General features: G+C 52.4%; 1 protein-coding gene across 1 annotated transcript; it reads left to right on the forward strand.

Moving 5' to 3' along the window:
• Nucleotides 1-591: 591 nt before the first annotated feature.
• On the forward strand, nucleotides 592-14,348 carry DRAXIN (dorsal inhibitory axon guidance protein). Its single transcript, XM_071575680.1, has 7 exons — nucleotides 592-680; nucleotides 6,932-7,413; nucleotides 8,697-8,884; nucleotides 9,259-9,370; nucleotides 9,729-9,818; nucleotides 10,195-10,284; nucleotides 13,018-14,348. Exons 2-7 carry the CDS (start codon nucleotides 6,954-6,956, stop codon nucleotides 13,128-13,130), a joined length of 1,053 nt encoding a protein of 350 aa, XP_071431781.1. The 5' UTR covers nucleotides 592-680; nucleotides 6,932-6,953; the 3' UTR covers nucleotides 13,131-14,348.
• The last annotated feature ends 5,209 nt before the right edge of the window (nucleotides 14,349-19,557 follow it).

The following is a 19,557-nucleotide window of genomic DNA, read 5'->3' on the forward strand; positions in this document are numbered from 1 at the left end:
GAGGAGAGGAGAGGAGAGGAGAGGAGAGGAGCGGGATCCGAAACACCGCCCGGCCCCGATGAGCCCCAGTGGGGCGGGGAGCGGGAGCGGAGCGGGGGACGCCGCTCGGTGTCCCGCTGGGTGTCCCTCCGGGTGTCCCGCCCCGCCGCGCAGGTGAGCGGGGTCCGCCCGCCTCCTCCCGGGCTGCCCCGCCTTTGTCTCCGTCCTTTGTCTGCCCCGTCCGTGCCCGGGGCAGAGACCGCTGCTGCCACCAGCACCCTGCGCTCCCGCACCTCCTCCTGTCCGCGCCATGCGCCCCTCGCATGCCCCTGCATCCCCCCTACATCCCCCGCATCCCCCCACACTCCCCTGCATCCCCCTTACATCCTCCCACACTCCCCTACAGCCCCTCTCACCCTCCTGCATCCCCCCACACCCCCGCACGCTCCCGGAGCCCCTCCGCCCCTCCCAGCCCCACCTCCCCGCACCATGCACCCCAGTCCCCCGGGACTCCCGGCGTCCCCGGTTCCTCTCCACATTCCCCCACTGCCTTGCCCCTGTCTCCTCCTCCTGCTCCTGCTCCTCCTGCTCTCGGGTTCGAACACCCGCTGCCCCGGGCAGACCTGCCTCCCCTTTGCCGCTGCACAGCCCTGCCCTGCCCGCCCTGCCCGCCGGGCTCCGCCAGCCCCGACTCCGGACAGGTAAGGCAGCGCTGCCCGCGCCGCGCTCCGCTCTCGCCCCGGGAGAGAGAATGTGCGGAGCCGATTCCCTTCTGCCATCGCAGGGACCGCGGGGCAGTGCGGGGGCACTTTCCCACTTTCCGTACGCCCCGGAGGAGACAAAGAGCGGGGGTTATCGGCGGTGCCCCGGTGGCATCGCCTCGCCGTGCGAGCGAGCACCGAGCGCGGACAGCGCCGGGGCCGGAGCGGCTCCTCGGCCAGCCCTGCTGTCCCCGCACCGGGGCCGGAGCGGCTCCTCGGCCAGCCCTGCTGTCCCCGCACCGGGGCCGGAGCGGCTCCTCGGCCAGCCCTGCTGTCCCCGCACCGGGGCCGGAGCGGCTCCTCGGCCAGCCCTACTGTCACCACCCCGGGGAGCGTGCGGGGCAGGCTCGGGGCTCGCGTCCCACCGCCCCGCTGCGGGTCTCTGCTGCTTCGGGGACTCCTGCAAGCCCCGTCCCGAGGTGGCTCTGCCCTTCCTTGGGAGCGGAGTCGCCCCGGACAGAGGCACCGTCCCTCTCGCAGCGCTGAGCCCCCCGCACACGCCACGGACACGTCCCGGCTCCGGCCGGAGCTGCCGAGGGGTGAGCGAAGCCGTTCCCACCGAGTCATTGTGCTTGCAGAGCCGTGCGCTGCCAGGCACCGAGCCCTGGGTACCCGCGGGTTGTTCTCTGCTCTCTTACTCTGTTGATAAAAGTGAGATCTCATTTCTGAATTAAATCAATTTGGCACCAGTTAATGGCTTATTACAGCTAGTAATTCATCACGTAGGATTTAAGTGACACTTACCCAATTCACACCTGAAGTCTTCCGTCAACTGGAGGGTTTAATGGAAGTGGTTTTGTATTCCCATCTCCTCTTCCTTGCAGGAGAAGGCATTAATTCTACACATGTGGTTCAAAGTGAGAGTGTCATACAAGGAAAAATGTTGAAAGAGCAGCCTAACTGTTCTGCCAGTGGGGACACATCCACACTCCCCCCCAGAGAAGATCAGGGCAAATCTGTCCCCATTCTTCCCTGTCACACTGGCGGGTGCTTTCCAGCCTGGTGAGCAATGACCTTTGCTATTGATTGTGTCCCATTTGTCACCAGGCATTGTGCATGGAACTGGAGAGTCTTCTCTGCCGTGCTGACAGCCAGCGACTATATCTTGGATGCTAATCTCAGGCTCGCTGCTATTTTAATCTCATTATTGGGTAGAGTAGACTCTGTTTGATAGCAGGTCGGCTGTGATGGCTGTGTCAGCCACTCCGGGAAGTCCCAGAGGGAAGCAGAGCAGAGGGTATTGCATATTCATTCCCGTGTCCCTCCTGCCCTTCGGAGCAGTGGCTTGCTGGGCTGCCCTGTCCCCCGAGGATGTCCTGGGAGGCTCAGGAGAAAGGGTGGCACGGCTGTGGCTGAAGGTGAGAGGCACCTGAAGGTGTCCAGTGTCCAGCAGAGTGCGGTGCTGGAGCCTAGCAGTGGCTCAGTGACCTGCTCACAAGCCTGGGCTGTGCTGTGAGAACAAGTCACTTCTGTCCTGATTAGGAAGGCCGAGAGCCAGAGCTGACTGATGAGGGGAGTCCCAGCTCCACGCCTGCAACTAATGATGAGTGAATCACATTGCAAGTGGTCACTGGATTCCAGTTGCCCCAGGGAGACTCTTTGTGAAGGCACAGGGGCACCTACAGCTACTATTTAACCCCCTGTAAGCCTGAATCTCTGTGTTCTGCCTCCTGTGCCATTAGTGCAAGCAGTGTGTTGGTGCAGTTGGCCCCTTCTGCCATGGAGTGAGTGCTGTTTGGGGATGGCAGGAGGGGAGGGAAAGCAACGCAGGCAAAGAAAAGCAGGGCTTCAAAGGGTGGGGATGGGACTGAAAGAACCTAAATATTGCAGAGGGAAAATCTCTCACACCACAGTGATGAGGGACAAAGAAACTGTGGAGTCAGGTAAATATGAAAGGCAAAGTAAGGAGGAAAGGTGACAATGGATACAGGAAGCCTAAGAAAGGAGGGCAGCTCTGAAGAGAAACCCAAAAGGACTGGAGATCTGTGAGCAGGGAATTCTGCAGTTCTGGCATCCCAAGGATGTCTGTACCAGCAGGGGGAAAAATTCTGCATAAATCAAGTATGCAAGAAGTATTGGAGACAATTAAAGTGTTACTACTTTTGTCCTGGGGAGGAAAGACACGAGTGAATATAAGATTACCTGCCTGCTTTGGGGGACTCTGGAAAGCTGGGAGAGAGCCTTTGGAAATGGGAAGGTCTCTTGGCAGATTGTTTATGAAGCTTCCCAGCATTTGCCTCCAGAAACAGAAAAACAGATGGAAAGAGACCCAGCAGGGAAGTGAAATCTCATTTATCTGCACAATGCCATCCTCCTGGCTTCAGCCAGCTCTCTGCATGTCACCCACCACAGAGCCCACCCCGGCCATTCTGCCCCAGGCCTTCCCAAGCCCATCCATCACCCCTTGGCTGGTTGTTTACAGGGAGCCTGGCACAGGGAGCTGGGTTCATTGTCTGTACCCTTGCCACACAGGCACACATGCACAGTGCCCATGTGGATGCACACACACTCAGTCTATTGCTGCAGCCTGGGGTTGTCTGGAGTCCAGGAACCCTTTACATGTGTCTGCCAAACTCTGAGCTTATCAGAGCCAAAAAGAAATCTGGCCCAGCACACGTGCTTGGGTCTAGCTTGGTTCAGCCCTTGAGCATACAAACTGCATCATTTGCAGTCTGGGGTGATAAAGGATCTTGACAGTCTCTCAGTTCAAGGGTTTTGTTCCTCTTGGCTGTGACATGAAGAACATATGTGAGGAGTTAAAGCTATGGCTGTCAGGTATAATGCTTTGACTGGGATACATGAATGAAGGTGGATCATCTGATGCTCCTGCTTTGTCAAATACAAAACAAATGCAGCAGGGGCAGTTTCAGAGCCAAGGTGACACAATTGTGTTTATAGGGAGAACACATGCTGGAGTTTCTTTGTACCCACTCAGTCCATGGCTGCTTTGCAGGATTATGAGTAGAGGACAGAGGAATAGCAATTGTATCAGTGAGCCCAGAGAAAGAGACTTGAAAGTTACCCAAGACAGGATTGTAACCAGCCACAAATGGATCAGAAATAGTGGCTGAGACAGCACTGCAACTCAGGCCTGAGCCTGCACCCTGGACAGTTCTGAGGCCTTATCTTTACTGTACAGGTGTTCTTGAGAAGGCAGATTTGCTGCCTCAGGTGGCTGTAATCCCGAGGGTCTATAAAAGAAGTGCTGGCAGGGGGGTGGAGCAAGGTGGGGAAATGTAGGTCTGGTGTAGGAAGTACAGGGGCAGCTTAAACTGACAGGTAATTGAGCTATTTCCTTTCCTAATATATAAACTCTAATAAGAGGATGGATTCTGGGCTTGTTGTAAGGTGTGTCTTTGTTTATGGCAATTTAGGAAAGGCATCTCCTTACAAGGCCAGCCTTCTTTCTGCCTGGCATTTGTCTCAGGGCAGAGCTTCACCCTTTGCAGAGAGGGTGCATCAGCAGTGTGGGAGCTTTGCTGTCCCCTGCACCAACATGCCCAGGGCTAAGGTGGTCCTGCCAGAGCAGATGGTGGAGTTTACTCTGGTGTGCAGACATTGAAGAGCCTGGGCACTGAGAACTAGGGATGCTGTTGTGTTATCTGCCTCTGAAGGTGTGACTTTTACAGCTTTGGTAGGGTAAGAAAAATGAGGGAGGTAGGAAGAGGTTTCTGAAGTTAGAGGCAGACCATGACATGGAACAAGTGGTTAAGGAGAAGGCTGAGACTGATTTGCCTCTAGCACAGCAGTGTTGCACTAACCCAAGGTACCCAAACTTGTCCATGCACCAGTTTGGTTTAGCAAACAGCTCAGATCTCCCCTGACAACAGTGTAATACAGGTATTTATCTGTATTATTAATGCAGGATTCCCAGTGACAATGACACTGCCCTGTGCCAGTGCAGAGATGAGGCAATCCATGTGCTCTAGCTGCACTTTCATCCCATGTCATGCCAACAGGACAGCTGGGCAGCTTAAATAAATGCCCCCTACACTTTGAAGCAGACCTTCTGTTTAATTGCCCTGTAGCATTTAACTGCCTCCAAGCTCCTGCTGGAAACCAGAATGTGCAGCTTGTGGCTGTCAGGTTCACCATCAAAGGGCCCATGTCTGTGGGAATGAGATTGGAGACACCCTTGTGTTCTCTTTGCACTTGTTCTCTCCTCTTGGTATTTTGCCTACAGATGAAAAGGCAAGATGCTCTTTCTGGCTCTTTGAGTTGTTCTGAGTGATGCCTTAATCCAGCTGGTTTGCTCTCGCTCTTAAAGAGAAAATTCTAGGGAAAATAACAAAGACTCCATGGTCTGGGGAAGAAACCAATGATCCCATGCAGAGCCTGCATGTTGCTGGGTTGCTGCTTGTTCCATGGGTTTTGAAGCAGGACTTCAAGTGCTTTGTTAGTAGATTTAGCTGTCAGTCTGATTTTCCTTTGTTCCAGGTAGCTGCCAATAAAATACTATTTCATAGTGTTATGCCTTTGTCAGAGGAGCTTCCCAGCACCTCCCAAAGCAAGGAGCAGTTTGTTGCCCTCTGTGGCCAGTAGAAGAACCTGCTTTTTGGACACTGTATGAAGAAAAGGCCCCTGTCCTGTCTACCTCTTTCCAGGGAAGGGCTGAACTGAACACCTGCTCCCAGGCTCTGAGCAGCAACAGAGAGGAATCTTGGGAAGGCAGAATTGGCTGGTGAATGTGTGCAGGCTTTTTCATAGCATTTTTAGTAGGATGAAGGCATCTCCCTCTAAACTCCCAGATGCTCTCTCAGGCTGGGGCTGCTGTAATGGCAGAGCTTTCACTGACTCAAAACACTCCACATCTGTCTCAGAGGTGGAAAGGAAGAGCCCAGGCTATTCTTAGGGTGTCTCCTGTCAGCTCCACAAAAAGGCTCCGAGACTGGCCTCAAAGGTGGTTGGTTACCTGCTGCCCTTCCCAGGTGGCAAGGGCTGGTCAAACAGCAAAGCACCTGGAGGGAGAAGTGCAAAGAGTGCAAGGAAGCAGCAGAGTGTTCACCCAGAGAACAGCTGGAATCAGGTGCAGCTGGGGCTGAGCTGCAAGAAGGATGGGGAGGGGGTTTAGGGAAAGCTGTGGCTGTAACTCTGACAGTATTTCTCAAGTGTAAGCACAGGCCTGCCTTTCTGGCAGTCAGTGTTGCAGGGAACTTTGGCTTTCAGCATGTCCTCATGCTGCCCAGAGTGAGAGGGGCAGTCTGAAAAAGCTGTCCCAAAGCAAAAGGCTGCACTGGAAATGCTGCAAATCCCTTTCCCCCTTCTGTGGGAAATAGAGGAGAATGACTTAATTAGAGAGTGCTCGGAGTTGTGCAATGTCCCAGAGCCATGTCTTGCACCACAAACACAGGGATGAAGGAACACCTTCAAAACTATGACAGTGAGAACAGTCTGCAGCCATAGTGGCACTTGGTCTCAATATTCTCTGGACTTAAATCACTCTCCCCTTGACAGCCTTGTCTGGTGGGGTGAAGTGACCTGTGCAGGGTCAAGGAGGGGAACCAGAGAAACCTCAGTCTGCCTCCCTGCCCCTTGATCTTTAGAGCAGCATCCTCTGCTCTGCTGACAGCAGATTTATTTCTCTGCTATGCCATGAGGTATCAGCACAAAATTCCCAGCGTTTTTTCCTCCCCTGACCAATTCCAGCCACCCTGCAGCAGCGTGTGAGTGCGGGCGTGCCTTCAGCTGCTCGGGGCTGTGCTGGTCCTGCGAGGCCACCATCTGCCCCAGTTCTGTTCATCTTGACATCTTCATTGCAAGGAAACCAGCTGTGAGGAGAGGCCAGTGCCAGCCAGGCCCAGGATGCCAAGCTGGCAGCAAACAGCCCTGGCCAGACAGCTGGTGCCGTGCCGGGCTCAGGGGCTGTGGCCGGCAGAGCCAGCCCTGCAGCCCCTCAGATGGTGGGCTGTGAATTCGAGGGCAGGGGGGCTCCTGAGGAATCAAAGGGAAATGTCCTACTGATTGATGGCCTCATTTGCACATGAAACTGGGACCTCTCAGCCCTGCAGGCCCTGCACGTGGGTCTCAGCTGCTGTAGCCAGGGCTGGGAGAGAAGGAGGAGGGAATAACTCACTTCCAGCTCTGGACACCATAGCGTTTCTCATCTAAGAGTCCTAAGACTGAATCTTCATGGCCTTTATCCTTCCTAAATGTTGGTTGCTTCTTTTTTCTTTTTTTTTTTCTAATTGCAGGTGAGGCAGACCACCCAGGATTATGGCAACTTCTTCCACCTTCCTCTCTCCTTTCCTTTTCCTGTGTGCGCTGGTTCTCTCTGACATCAGCCTTGCAGTCTCTGTGAACCCTGGCACAAAGCTCAGAAACGTCCCAGAGAGCAACAACCACCTTCAAAACCAAGAGCTGTGGCTGCAGCAGCCCAGAAGTGGGCACCACCCCAAGCACGGCTCGGCCAAGAAGGAGAGGGTCCATGCCATGCCCTCGAGGGGGCGGCTGGCAGGGGAAGAGCCCCCCAGGATGGGCAGCGGAGCATCGGCCGTGGAGGAGCTGGTGGCAGAGGGACAGCCAGCAGCCCTCAAACACAGCAAAGAGGTGTTCCTGGGCTTTGAGCTGCCCTACCCTGAGAGGGACAACCAGTCCCCGGGCTCGGAGCGGGGGAAGAAGCAGAGCCGGGAGCAGCGGCGGCACAGCCGCAGGGACAGGCTGAGGCACCAGCGAGGTACCGGAGGGACTGGGCATGAGTGGCACTTGTGTGAGGGCAAGGAGATGCAGCTGTGCTTGAGTGCCACGGGGCTGTGGAGGGTGTGGGCTGTGTGCCTGCTCTGGGGAGGAATCTGCCAAACAAAAGAGGCACAAGAAAAAAGGGAAACTCCAGAACCAGGGGATTTTAGTGCTGGCTGCAATTCCGTGAGAGTGACCTGGTTTGCCTTACAGGGGGAGCTCGGAGAGTTCCTGGGACTGGAGGGGTTGTTTTGGGGTGCCTGCTTTGTTGGGGTTTTATTTCTCTTTTTAGTAAATAGTTCAAACACGTCCAAGCCATGCTCAATGTCTGCATTGACTTCAAAACAGGACCAGAACTAGAAATAATACAAACCCTCTATTTCACTTGAAGACCAGTTTCTTCTCACCAGAGCTTGTAGTCTTCTATGTCAATGCTGAACTACAAAAAATATTAATTCTGCTTATGTGAAATTGCACTAATAACTTTGAAATATTGTTGGTTTTGACTGGGACTGCTTTCCTTTGCAGGTCAAGTTGTGGGTGTGTGTCTGTGGTATGCTCTGCTCAGTGTGGTAAATCTTGAGCTCGGTTAAAGCCAAGCAGTTTGTGTCAGTCTACACTAAATGACAAGCAGATTGTCACCCCCCTGAGCTCCAGCTATCACTCCTCTCTACCTCAGTGAGAAGAGTTCTGTTGTTTTTCACAGGACTGACTAAACAGCTCATGTTAAGCAATGTAGAAGAGGATGCAACAAAAGCTGGTTTGAAGCAGTTTTTGCAGACTACAAACAGGTCTTGTTTCTAGGGTTTAACTTGAGGTCTATACTTAAACCAATACTTATGAAGAACAGGGGTAAGGCTGAGAAGATAGGAATTTCAAGTTAGGTAGCTAAAATAACTCTACTAAAATCAAGTAAGAATGTATTCACAGGTATTTGCAGCAGCTTAATCCATTAGTTTAAAAATGGTTAAACAGGTACATTTTGTACCCTTGAGACCAGGAGAAGACATCTTTTTCCTTCAAAGCAAGAGATAGACATGTCTTTAAGAAGGTGTGATTATAAATGTCTAAAATGTATAAGTATCAAGCTGCATATACTCTGGACCTGACCTATCACTTTAGTAGCTTATTACTCTGTTTTACCCTGGCCTAAATAGCAGCTCAGGATGGTGGAGACATGGCCAGTGGTTGGGTGAACTCTGAATTTCTTTGGCTCAGATCTGTGGCACACAGAGAAGGGGGTGGCAAAGCCACTGCTACTGTGCCTGTTGCCCTCTGCAGGGAAGATTCCTGATGCTGGGCCAAGCTCTCTGTACAAGAAACCTGAAAGCTTTGAAGAACAGTTTCAGAACCTTCAGGCAGAGGAAGCTCCAAGTCTGACTCCCACTGTGCTCCTCATCCCTGCCCTGGACCAAGCTGCTTCCACAGAGGAGCCTCCTGTCCCTCCAGCCACCTCCCCCCGGTCACAGGTGAAGACACAGCTGGAAACTGCTCTGTGCCTCTCCCTCGTCTGTCCATCTCCACCGAGCTCCAGGGACCAGAGAGGCAGCAGGAGCTCTTGGCTGCAGAGTCAGCATATCCTAATGCCCCTTGCTCGCCTTTTGTCCTCATAAAAAAGCAGAGGAAACTTCCCTCTTGGCCTCAGCTGCAGCAAGGGAAAGCTCTTCCCTTGTGCAAATGAGATGACAGGAATCCCTGGCAGACAGGACAGGGGTGGAGGTGGGGGGGGAAGGGGAATCACAAGGGTTTTTTTAATGTCTAAAAGCACCATAAAAATCCACAAAGACTTTCATGTCTCTGCAGAAGTGTAACCCTTGTCCATCTGGTTTCTTGTGGTTTGCAGGCCCGTCTCAGGCCAGATGGGGATGTGATGCCCACCCTAGATATGGCACTCTTTGACTGGACAGATTATGAGGATCTCAAACCAGAAATGTGGCCTTCTGCTAAAAAGAAAGGTGCTAAACCTCCCTATCCTCTTTCTCAAAAGTCATTCTGTAAGGCTTGTCCCATGGTTAGTGTTCCCAGATGTGCTGAAGGACATGAGATCATGGTGGTGGGGAGAGAGAGAAGCAGCAAAATGCTGATTGTGTTTTGTGCTCAGTTACAGCATATTTCTCATTTTGGATGCACAGTTTGAGGGCAGAAGAAAAATCATAGATGGAGGGTGTAGGAACAGGGAGAGAGAAGATTAGACTATGAAGGTTTAGAATTCAAACTCTGGAAGTTTGAGGCTGTTTTTACCCTGTAACAATATATTCTCCAAAATGAAAGCACTAGCATGAGATTTTCTATCAGCATCTTCTTTTACCCCAGAAAAACGCCGCAGTAAGAGCCTCACCAGTGGCAATGAGACTGGGACAGCTGAAGGAGAGCCCTGTGATCACCACCTTGACTGCCTCCCAGGTCAGGATCAGCTCGGCAGAGGCATTTCTCCAAACATGAGGTGGTCTGAAATCCAGCCCAGGTTCTAATACATGTATCCTGATTTCTGCTGCTGGTGGGAAGTGGTGTGTTGAAGGGCAGGGTAGAGGCCCTCTAGGCTGTTGTGGGAGCAGATGATGCCTGTCTGACGGAGCTGCCGCGGGTGACGGAGCTGCCGCGGGGTGACGGAGCTGCCGCGGGGTGACGGAGCTGCCGCGGGGTGACGGAGCTGCCGCGGGGTGACGGAGCTGCCGCGGGGTGACGGAGCTGCCGCGGGTGACGGAGCTGCCGCGGGTGTAGCACTCCCAGAGGGGAAGGGGACACACGAGTTGTGCTGAGCCTTGTGCCTGTGTTGCAGGCTCTTGCTGTGACCTGCGGGAACACCTCTGCAAACCTCACAATCGAGGCCTGAACAACAAGTGCTATGATGACTGTATGTGCACTGAAGGTGAGTCCAGCTCCTTCCTCTCCCCCTTCCTAGATGACAGCATTGAATAGTGGTTTGTGTGTGAAAATAGGAGCCAAGCTCTGCTGCTCTTAGCCTGTCCCTGCCACTGACTCACAGTGTGGCTGTTGAGTCATCCAGGATATCTTGTTTTCCCTCTTGAAAACAAAAAGCTTCATATCTACAAACCCAACAGAAGAAGCCACAGTATATTAACACTTCAATGGTGCTTTCAAATATCACAGGCTATAAAAACAGACTGTTTGCATGACCTTGTGCCTATCATGCCTTTCCTGAGATAGTTTCAAATGAGCTTGTAGCAATTTAGTAGATGTGGGAAGGACACAGGCTTTTGTTTCTTAAAGCTTTTTCTGAAGAACCCACAGCAGCCCTTGCTAGACAGGTGCATTACACAGATGTTGAAAGGTGCTCTTCTAGACTGAACATGCTCAAGGGCAGCTCCAGGCACTGGGTCTTGCCTGCCAGAACAAAACTCTGGTTGCCAAGTTTTGTGACCTGTGTTGGTAGTCAGTGATTTGACCAGGTCATTCACCTGCTCTGTACCCAGTTAAACAGGCAGCTTCCCTGGACCTGCAATGTTAAATGACAGTCCTCACCTTGGGAGTGCTGTGTAATACCTGAAGGTCCTCATCAGAGATGACCTACTAATAGGTTAGCCTAGAAAATTGTTTCTGCAAGCCTGATGAGGGCTGCCCCAGGCCTTGCTTTATCCCTAAGCCAGTTATAACCTGATGCCAAATGTGCATCCTCTGTAGCATTAAAAAGAACCCCAGAGATGGAAGATCCAGATAAGACAGACAAAAGGCTTAGATAAGAGCAGAGCTCTGATCTCCAGTGCTCTCCTTCTGGGAGGCCAGATTGCCCTGGGGCATTGGTAATGAGGGACACAACCCCAAATTTAAGGTCTCAATGTAGCCCAAGGACATGCACTCCAAAAGGCTGCTCTGTGACCTGTGACATCCTCTGGGTCTCTGGAGTACAACTGAGGACAGTTTGGGGCTCTCTCATTAGAAGGGCTACAGATCCTCAGCCTGTCCTGCTCTGGGGGTGCTGGCACTGTTGCTGTCTGCTGCCTGCCCTGCAAGGTAAAAGAGGTGCAGTTTCAGCTCCTGCCAACCCCAATGACCAGATCCTGGACTACTGAAAATCAGGGCTTTGGTGAGAATTACTGACCCACAGGGTCTGGCCCTGTCTGGCCCAGCTAGCTATGCATTCTGGTGTAACACAGTCTGACAATAGACATTAAAAAATAAATCTATTGGTGCCAGCAACCAATTAGTTACCCTGACCAGGGGCACCCATTGCCTTCCACTGCCATGGGAGAATACATACTCATGGTTTTTACAAATAAAATGCCTTTTTTCCCCTTAGTACTCATCCATCAGATAGCTTCCTTCAAACCCTGCAATTTGAGCATCCAAAACAGACAAATTGAAGGAGATGAGCAGTGAGCTTTGGATCAGACCTCCCAGTAATAACACTTCAAAGCCTTTTCCCTCTTCTCTTGAAGCTTCAGGGAAATAAATAGCAAGGGGAGGTCCCAAGCCATTGCTGCTGCACATTAAGTCTATAGTAATTTCCCAATGGAGAGATCACTTAAGACAGTAATGGGAAGTAATAGGGGGAATCCAAGCAGGGCTTCCATAAAATCACTGGAAACAATTGGAAAAATTCATTGGTATTTCAAGAACCAGTGAGACCTGCCTGAGCCAATGGATGCCAGACCAGAGCAGGGAGCCCAGCAGAATGCCCTGCCCTGGGAGGCATTTCTGGGACACAGCCCTGGGCCTGTTTCCACTGCAGCAGGGCCTGTGCTGGCCTGGGCAGAGGGACAGGGGTGGTGTCACTGCTGTGCAGCCCAGTGCCCCCTCAGTGCTGTGCAGCCCAGTGCCCCCCTCAGTGCTGTGCAGCCCAGTGCCCCCTCAGTGCTGTGCAGCCCAGTGCCCCCTCAGTGCTGTGCAGCCCAGTGCCCCCTCAGTGCTGTGCAGCCCAGTGCCCCCCTCAGTGCTGTGCAGCCCAGTGCCCCCCTCAGTGCTGTGCAGCCCAGTGCCCCCCTCAGTGCTGTGCAGCCCAGTGACCCCCTCAGTGCTGTGCAGCCCAGTGCCCCCTCAGTGCTGTGCAGCCCAGTGCCCCCCTCAGTGCTGTGCAGCCCAGTGCCCCCCTCAGTGCTGTGCAGCCCAGTGCCCCCTCAGTGCTGTGCAGCCCAGTGCCCCCTCAGTGCTGTGCAGCCCAGTGCCCCCTCACTGCTGTGCAGCCCAGTGACCCCCTCACTGCTGTGCAGCCCAGTGACCCCCTCACTGCTGTGCAGCTGGTGCCCCTCAGTGCTGTGCAGCCCAGTGCCCCCCTCAGTGCTGTGCAGCCCAGTGCCCCCCTCAGTGCTGTGCAGCCCAGTGCCCCCCTCAGTGCTGTGCAGCCCAGTGCCCCCCTCAGTGCTGTGCAGCCCAGTGCCCCCTCAGTGCTGTGCAGCCCAGTGCCCCCTCAGTGCTGTGCAGCCCAGTGCCCCCCTCAGTGCTGTGCAGCCCAGTGCCCCCCTCAGTGCTGTGCAGCCCAGTGCCCCCCTCAGTGCTGTGCAGCCCAGTGCCCCCCTCAGTGCTGTGCAGCCCAGTGCCCCCTCAGTGCTGTGCAGCCCAGTGCCCCCTCAGTGCTGTGCAGCCCAGTGCCCCCCTCAGTGCTGTGCAGCCCAGTGCCCCCTCACTCCTGCCTGTTTCCCCACAGGGCTCCGCTGCTACGCCAAGTTCCACCGGAACCGGAGGGTGACGCGGCGCAAAGGGCGCTGTGTGGAGCCCGAGGCGGCCAACGGGCAGCAGGGCTCCTTCCTCAACGTGTAGCAGGGGTGGGCCCAGGGTGGGCACTGGGGCCAGGCTGGTTGTACCCAACAATGGGGGTTGGGGAAAATGAGCAAATGACTGGAGCTGCAGGCTCTGCACGTGCCGGGTGCCAGCTGGGCTGAAGCTCCTGTTCTTTGTCAATACAGTGGCCTCAGCCTCTCCCACAGCAGCACTGCATTCATTCCCTCTGCCTCTCCCACAGCAGCACTGCATTCATTCCCTCTGCCTCTCCCACAGCAGCACTGCATTCATTCCCTCTGCCTCTCCCACAGCAGCACTGCATTCATTCCCTCTGCCTCTCCCACAGCAGCACTGCATTCATTCCCTCTGCCCTTTCCACAGCAGCACTGCATTCATTCCCTCTGCCCTTTCCACAGCAGCACTGCATTCATTCCCTCTGCCTCTCCCACAGCAGCACTGCATTCATTCCCTCTGCCCTTTCCACAGCAGCACTGCATTCATTCCCTCTGCCTCTCCCACAGCAGCACTGCATTCCCTCTGCCTTCCCTCAGCACATCCCTGCCCTTGGGTTGGTCCTCCTCTCCCAGTTAGTAAGAAATGATCCTGACTCCCATTCTGATGGTCCTGGCAGGAAAAGGCTTTGCAGTTTCACCTCCTCCTCTCAACAGAGACGTGATGTGGAAGACCCTTCAGAGCAAAGGGGGTATGAGCTTAAACTTTACCCCTTAATTATTGCTTTAGAATAGAGGTAGATCCCCCTTAAGGACTGGAGGTTCCTAGAGGAGGGGAAGTTGTAGCCTCCAGATGGAATCAAAGATAGGAAATGGATGAGCAGGGAACTGGCTGTCTCTGTGAGAGAGGACCTCTGACAGACCCCTTGCTCTCTGCCTTTTTCACCACTCCAGACATATTCCCCAATTGTTACACACTACCACTTCCTACCTGTCATCTTTGGGACCATCCAGCCCCCCCTCCATCCTTCCTTCCTTTCTTGTTTCCAGAGAACCACCTGGTTTCTGCAAGGATGTGGCAAGACATCCCAGCCTGCAGCTCTCACTCATTTAGGAATCCTGCCAAGTCTGTTATTTTTAATGATTATTTTTAGGAGCTTTCTGGGGAAGTCATAGTTTTCCTAGTGAGCCAAAAATAAATTTTTTGGTAACAGGAGATAGGGACAGGGTGTTCCATTGTAGTAAATCCTATGACATGTTGCATGTGTGTTTCCATGATATGTAAATAAAGACATGATAGATATTATTTGTGTAACTCTTCTGCTTTCTTTGACTCCACCCAAGAATGTGGCAGAAAAGCCTATAAGGGAGCAGGTCAGCAGGTAGCACTGATGACATCAGGTTCCCACAGAGCAATTGTGCTACTTGGCTGAAAAATTTCTCTACCCAAGGTGGGATCCAAGCTTCCCTGTATCCTCACTCAGATTGCAGCCAGCAGTTTCTGCCTGGTGTAACCATCCAGATGTTTAAAACTTCTTTATATTAATACTTAATTACTGCTGACTCCAGTGATATATTGGAGCAACACAGGCTACCTGTGTTAAACTGGAATACTGTATAAATGCTCTTTTCTACTGCTAATACTCCACTGCCCTGACTTCTGGGGGGACACAGCCTTTTATATTCAAGCATCTGGAGATGTACAGCAATTCGTATAGAAATAGAAATGCTGGTGCTGAGCCCTCTTTACACTTCCCTAAACGCCCCTGTGCTGCACTCAGGCAGGCAAACCTCCATTTTCATTCCTGTTCCTGCTGTGGTGTCACTCTGCATTGTGTGTTCACTCACAGGCTGCTGACATAACAGTTCACATGTCTGATGGAACGAGTGCCCAGTGATGGCTACAGAGAGATGCTGTGAATGCAACACCAATTCTGACCTGCACTGCCAAAGGAGGAATTTGTACAGCAATGTTAAGGCAAAATCTACCACAGGATTGCACGTAGCTGTTTAGATTTCTGCTCACAGCATGACAGTCTCAGCCCAACAGGCAGGAGCAAAGAAAGGTGGTTTGGCTCCAGCTCGATGCCACGGCAGGAAGGGTTCAGTTTGTTAACCCAGGGGGAGCAACGCAGCCCCTCCCTCAGCCCAGATGCAGAATAGTGGGGGTGCTGCCAGTGCCATTGTCAGGGGAAGCATAAAGGGAAAAAAGGCCCCTGACTGACCAAGGCCAGTTGCAGAGCTCAGCCCCAGGTCTCTGTGACACCGATGGGAACCCAGTGACAGCCACTGCCAAAGCCAGGGTTGGTACCGCGCTGCTGCCTGGGCAGGAGCGACACCTGGGCGGGACGGGGCAACTGCAGGAAAGCAGGACAGCTTGCAGGGTCCTTATCCTTGGTGAGTCAGGTATCCCTTGCCCCTCACACTCCATACCAAAACCTTGTAGGATCATGGACAGTGCTTTGAGCAAGACTTTGGTGCAATTCCAAATAAAAGCAGGCTTAAACAAGGTTTGTTTAAGCCAAAAGGTGACTTGCTCCTTCGAGTCTCAGTTTTTCAGCTCTCAGTCTGCTATTAACTCAATACAAAGAACAGATTATTCTTAATTGGTGGGATTAGTTAAATGTGTAAGGTCAGTGAAAATTGAGTTAGTTATTGTCCATCAAGTCACAGGATCACTGGATTGATTGCTCACGTTGGAGTTCCAGAAAGACAGCCCAGCCCAAGTGTTGTTCCTCCTCAGTGGAGCTGTGGAGCTGCAGAGGTGAGGCAGGAGGGCGAGCAGTGGCCAAGGCTGGTGCTGCAGAGGTGAGGCAGGAGGGCGAGCAGTGGCCAAGGCTGGTGCTGCAGAGGTGAGGCAGGAGGGCGAGCAGTGGCCAAGGCTGGTGCTGCAGAGGTGAGGCAGGAGGGCAAGCAGTGGCCAAGGCTGGTGCTGCAGAGGTGAGGCAGGAGGGCGAGCAGTGGCCAAGGCTGGTGCTGCAGAGGTGAGGCAGGAGGGCGAGCAGTGGCCAAGGCTGATGCTGCAGAGGTGGGCAGGAGGGCGAGCAGTGGCCAAGGCTGGTGCTGCAGAGGTGAGGCAGGAGGGCGAGCAGTGGCCAAGGCTGGTGCTGCAGAGGTGAGGCAGGAGGGCGAGCAGTGGCCAAGGCTGGTGCTGCAGAGGTGAGGCAGGAGGGCAAGCAGTGGCCAAGGCTGGTGCTGCAGAGGTGAGGCAGGAGGGCGAGCAGTGGCCAAGGCTGGTGCTGCAGAGGTGAGGCAGGAGGGAGAGCAGTGGCCAAGGCACAGCCACAGCACCTGGACAGGAATCTGCCCGAATTGTGTGTCAGCCACATCAACCACCGACAAAGGAAAGCTGTTGAGCAAATAACATGCCAAGGTGTGGAATGCAAGAGCAGCCTGTGATATAAAACTCCGGGGCAGTATTTGTACAAGTCCAGCCCACTTGTGAGCCCAGCAAAGCTTTCAGTGCCACTCGTGTGCTGCCTCAGGGCACACCAGCAGCTGCAGAGTGACACTATCACTGGGTTACACTCAGCAACTTTCACCTTCTTTCCCAGTACCTCCCAGTCTCAGTGCAGGCAGTGACCAGTTCTGCCTTTGGTGGCATTAGGTCTCCATGAGAGAGGGACACAAATATCAAGCAAGTCTTGATTTGTATGTTCGTCTCAACTGATTGTTTGAGAAACTCAAATTAAGAATTCACACAAGCTCAGCTTCCTCACTGCCCCCAGAGGGTTTAAACCAGAGTTCTTGCAAGATTTTCTATTGCCTTGAAAGGACTTTGGATTGGGCCCAAACCAGCCATAGGAGGGCTCTATGCAATAATTTTTAAAGCTAATTGCAGAGCATGCATTCAAGAAAGGAAAGAGACAGAGTCCCACCCAAACTCCTGCTCTGCAGCTACTGCTATTACCAGCCTCACAGCCAGCCCAAGGGTTACACAGCATTCCAAACCACTTCTCCAAGGGTGAGACTCATTAGACATGGAAAAGAGAGGACAGCGTGCAGATTTGACATAATCATCTCAGCAGCTGCCTGCTCTGCAAATGCTGCTGAATCTTGGGGATGTTGCTGGCAATTGCCAAAATTATGACTGTAAGAGAGACAAGGAGTGGAAGCACAAATTAAAACACTTGGGAATCGTTCTGTCTCGGGTCTGCAATAGTCTGCACTCACTTTAGCTTGGGGGTGTTTTATTGAAACCCTCTCTCCTCCTTTCCTCCCCCAGTAATCACCCTGTTGTCAATCCACAGTGTGTGAAAGTGCCTCAGTTTCCAACCCATGTGATCCCACATTGCTCACGTCCATGCAGTCACTCTGTGCTACAGAAAGCCTGGAAAAAACCATTGCTTTTGTATTTTTTATCAGAAGAAAACGAGGGCTGTTGTTTTCTTGGAATGTACTGAGTGAGCATATGTACTCCATAAACCCACTTCTGGTGTGTCAGTTCATTTTCTAAAGTGTCAGTGAATCCTTAAGTGTAGTCCCTCAGTGATACCTCAAAGCTCTTGTTAGATTTTAGAAAATCAGAGGAGCAGCTTGTCACTGCTGAGATTGGAAAGGACTTTCAAGAGCACTTGTCAAGATACCACAACACTGTGACTGTCTCCACTCCCCAAGTCACCTTGCCATAGCCATTTGCAGTGAAGCTGCAGGAGGAGGCTCCCCAGCAGCATTAAAAATGCCTTCAGTCTCTCCTCCAATCCAGATAGTGCTCCTGCTTGCCCATTTCCCACTGGAGTTTAAAAGGAGTTTGTAGAGCCAGGCAACTTCTACCTGCCCTTCCTCACTGCTATTCAGAAAGGCTGCATGGCCAATATATGTATTTGTGCTGAGCTGGTGCTCTCAGCTCCATAGCCAGGGGCACAACTCAGACACTGGTGTCAGCTGCTTTAGTTCCCTGCAGACCAGACCCCAAGAGAGGGGTGAGAGTTGCAAGTGGGGGGAGCTTGTTTTCATTCCCACGGGCTGGGTAAGCACAGCAGGAGCAATTGTATCAACTCCTTTACTTCCCCATGGAATTGCTTCACCTTACCCACCAAGGGTACAGTGTCCTGGAAGTGCAAAGGAAAGCATTCCTGCCTTATTAGCCTCACTTTTATGTTGTCAGGAAGGCAGCCAGCTGCATATTAGGCTTTCACTCAGTCTGCACAAGGCATATCACCAATATATTTGGCATAAAGCAGCAAATTGCTGGACATTAGTTGCAGTGAGCTGAACTCACCTGGACCAGCCTTCTAAGTCACGAATTCTCCATATCCCATTTCCAGTCTCCTGGGTTGCCTGGCTTCTCCCTGCAGGTCTTCTTTAACTTGCTGCTTCTCTTCCTCTCTATGCTTGTGTTGCTTTATCAAGCCTGGAGAAGGGAGCAGAGACAGCAGGTTACACACAGAGACAATTTACAAGGTACAAGCAGCACAAGGCAGAGATAAAAACCAGCCAACCCCCAGACTGTAGAGGTGTGAGACGTGAAAATGCAGAATGTCTGTCATTGTTTTCATATCCACGAGATCATTAAGACATTTCTAAGTCCCTTGAGTGTATGACATGCAAGCCCAGGATATAATAAGCAGGGCTGAATTAATTGCACGATACATTGATGAGTAAAATGAAGTAAAGCACTTTTATTGTACAAGGGGAAGGGAATGCTTTGCGTTAAACAGCGGTCACATCAGTCCCAGTTACGGCTTGTGCTGCACAAATGATAATGAGACTGTCTCAGACTGAGTGAGAATGCTGAAGGGAGCAAAGACACCCACACACTGCTGCATCCAAACAGTGCTTATTGTTCAGCTGGGACAGTGGGATTTGTCTGTATAGCAAAGAGTTCTCCTCTGACAGACACCTGTCCTGCAGAAGGGCATCCCAGGGCACTTCACACCCGACACTGAGCCAGCAAAAAGGCTATTCAGTCTCTCTTTATCTTTCCCCTCCACCCCCAGTGTCCCATGTTTTAAGGGTAAACTCCATCTTTTTTTAGGGTAAAACCCAGCCCTTGACATTGCTGGAACCACTAGAATTGATTTCATTTGATGCCACTCCTGTGAATACAGGCAGGACTTCTCTGCAAGACAGAGTAATGTGTCCCTGAAAGACATAGTAATGGAAATGAAGTCACAGCTGATGTGTCATGTGGCAATAGATGAATTATATTTCAATCTTTCATTTGAAAGTGACACATTCAGAGATTCCTGAGGGGACTTGCACAGCCCTTTTGGGTTTTTACTGCTTTTCTGAGCTATGCAGTCAGTCAGTTTTGTTCTGATGCTTGCTCTGGTTAGCATTTTCTAGGCTGTTTCATTTTGGCACTCAGTGCTTTGCCTTGGGAGATCTGGAAGTGTGCTGCATACGAGCAGCCAGCAGCTCTGGGGGCATGGTGAAGGACAAGCTGGAGAGAGCTGCACTTGTGCCTTGTTCAGAATGTCTGAGGGGCAAGTTCAGCACTGCATGACTCTCATGTGTAGTGTTGCTTCAACTGGAAATGAGACTGAAGGATGACTCATGAATTTCCACATTCA

Source organism: Pithys albifrons, chromosome 22, assembly GCF_047495875.1.
Source record: "Pithys albifrons albifrons isolate INPA30051 chromosome 22, PitAlb_v1, whole genome shotgun sequence".
Taxonomy (NCBI): Eukaryota; Metazoa; Chordata; class Aves; order Passeriformes; family Thamnophilidae; genus Pithys; species Pithys albifrons.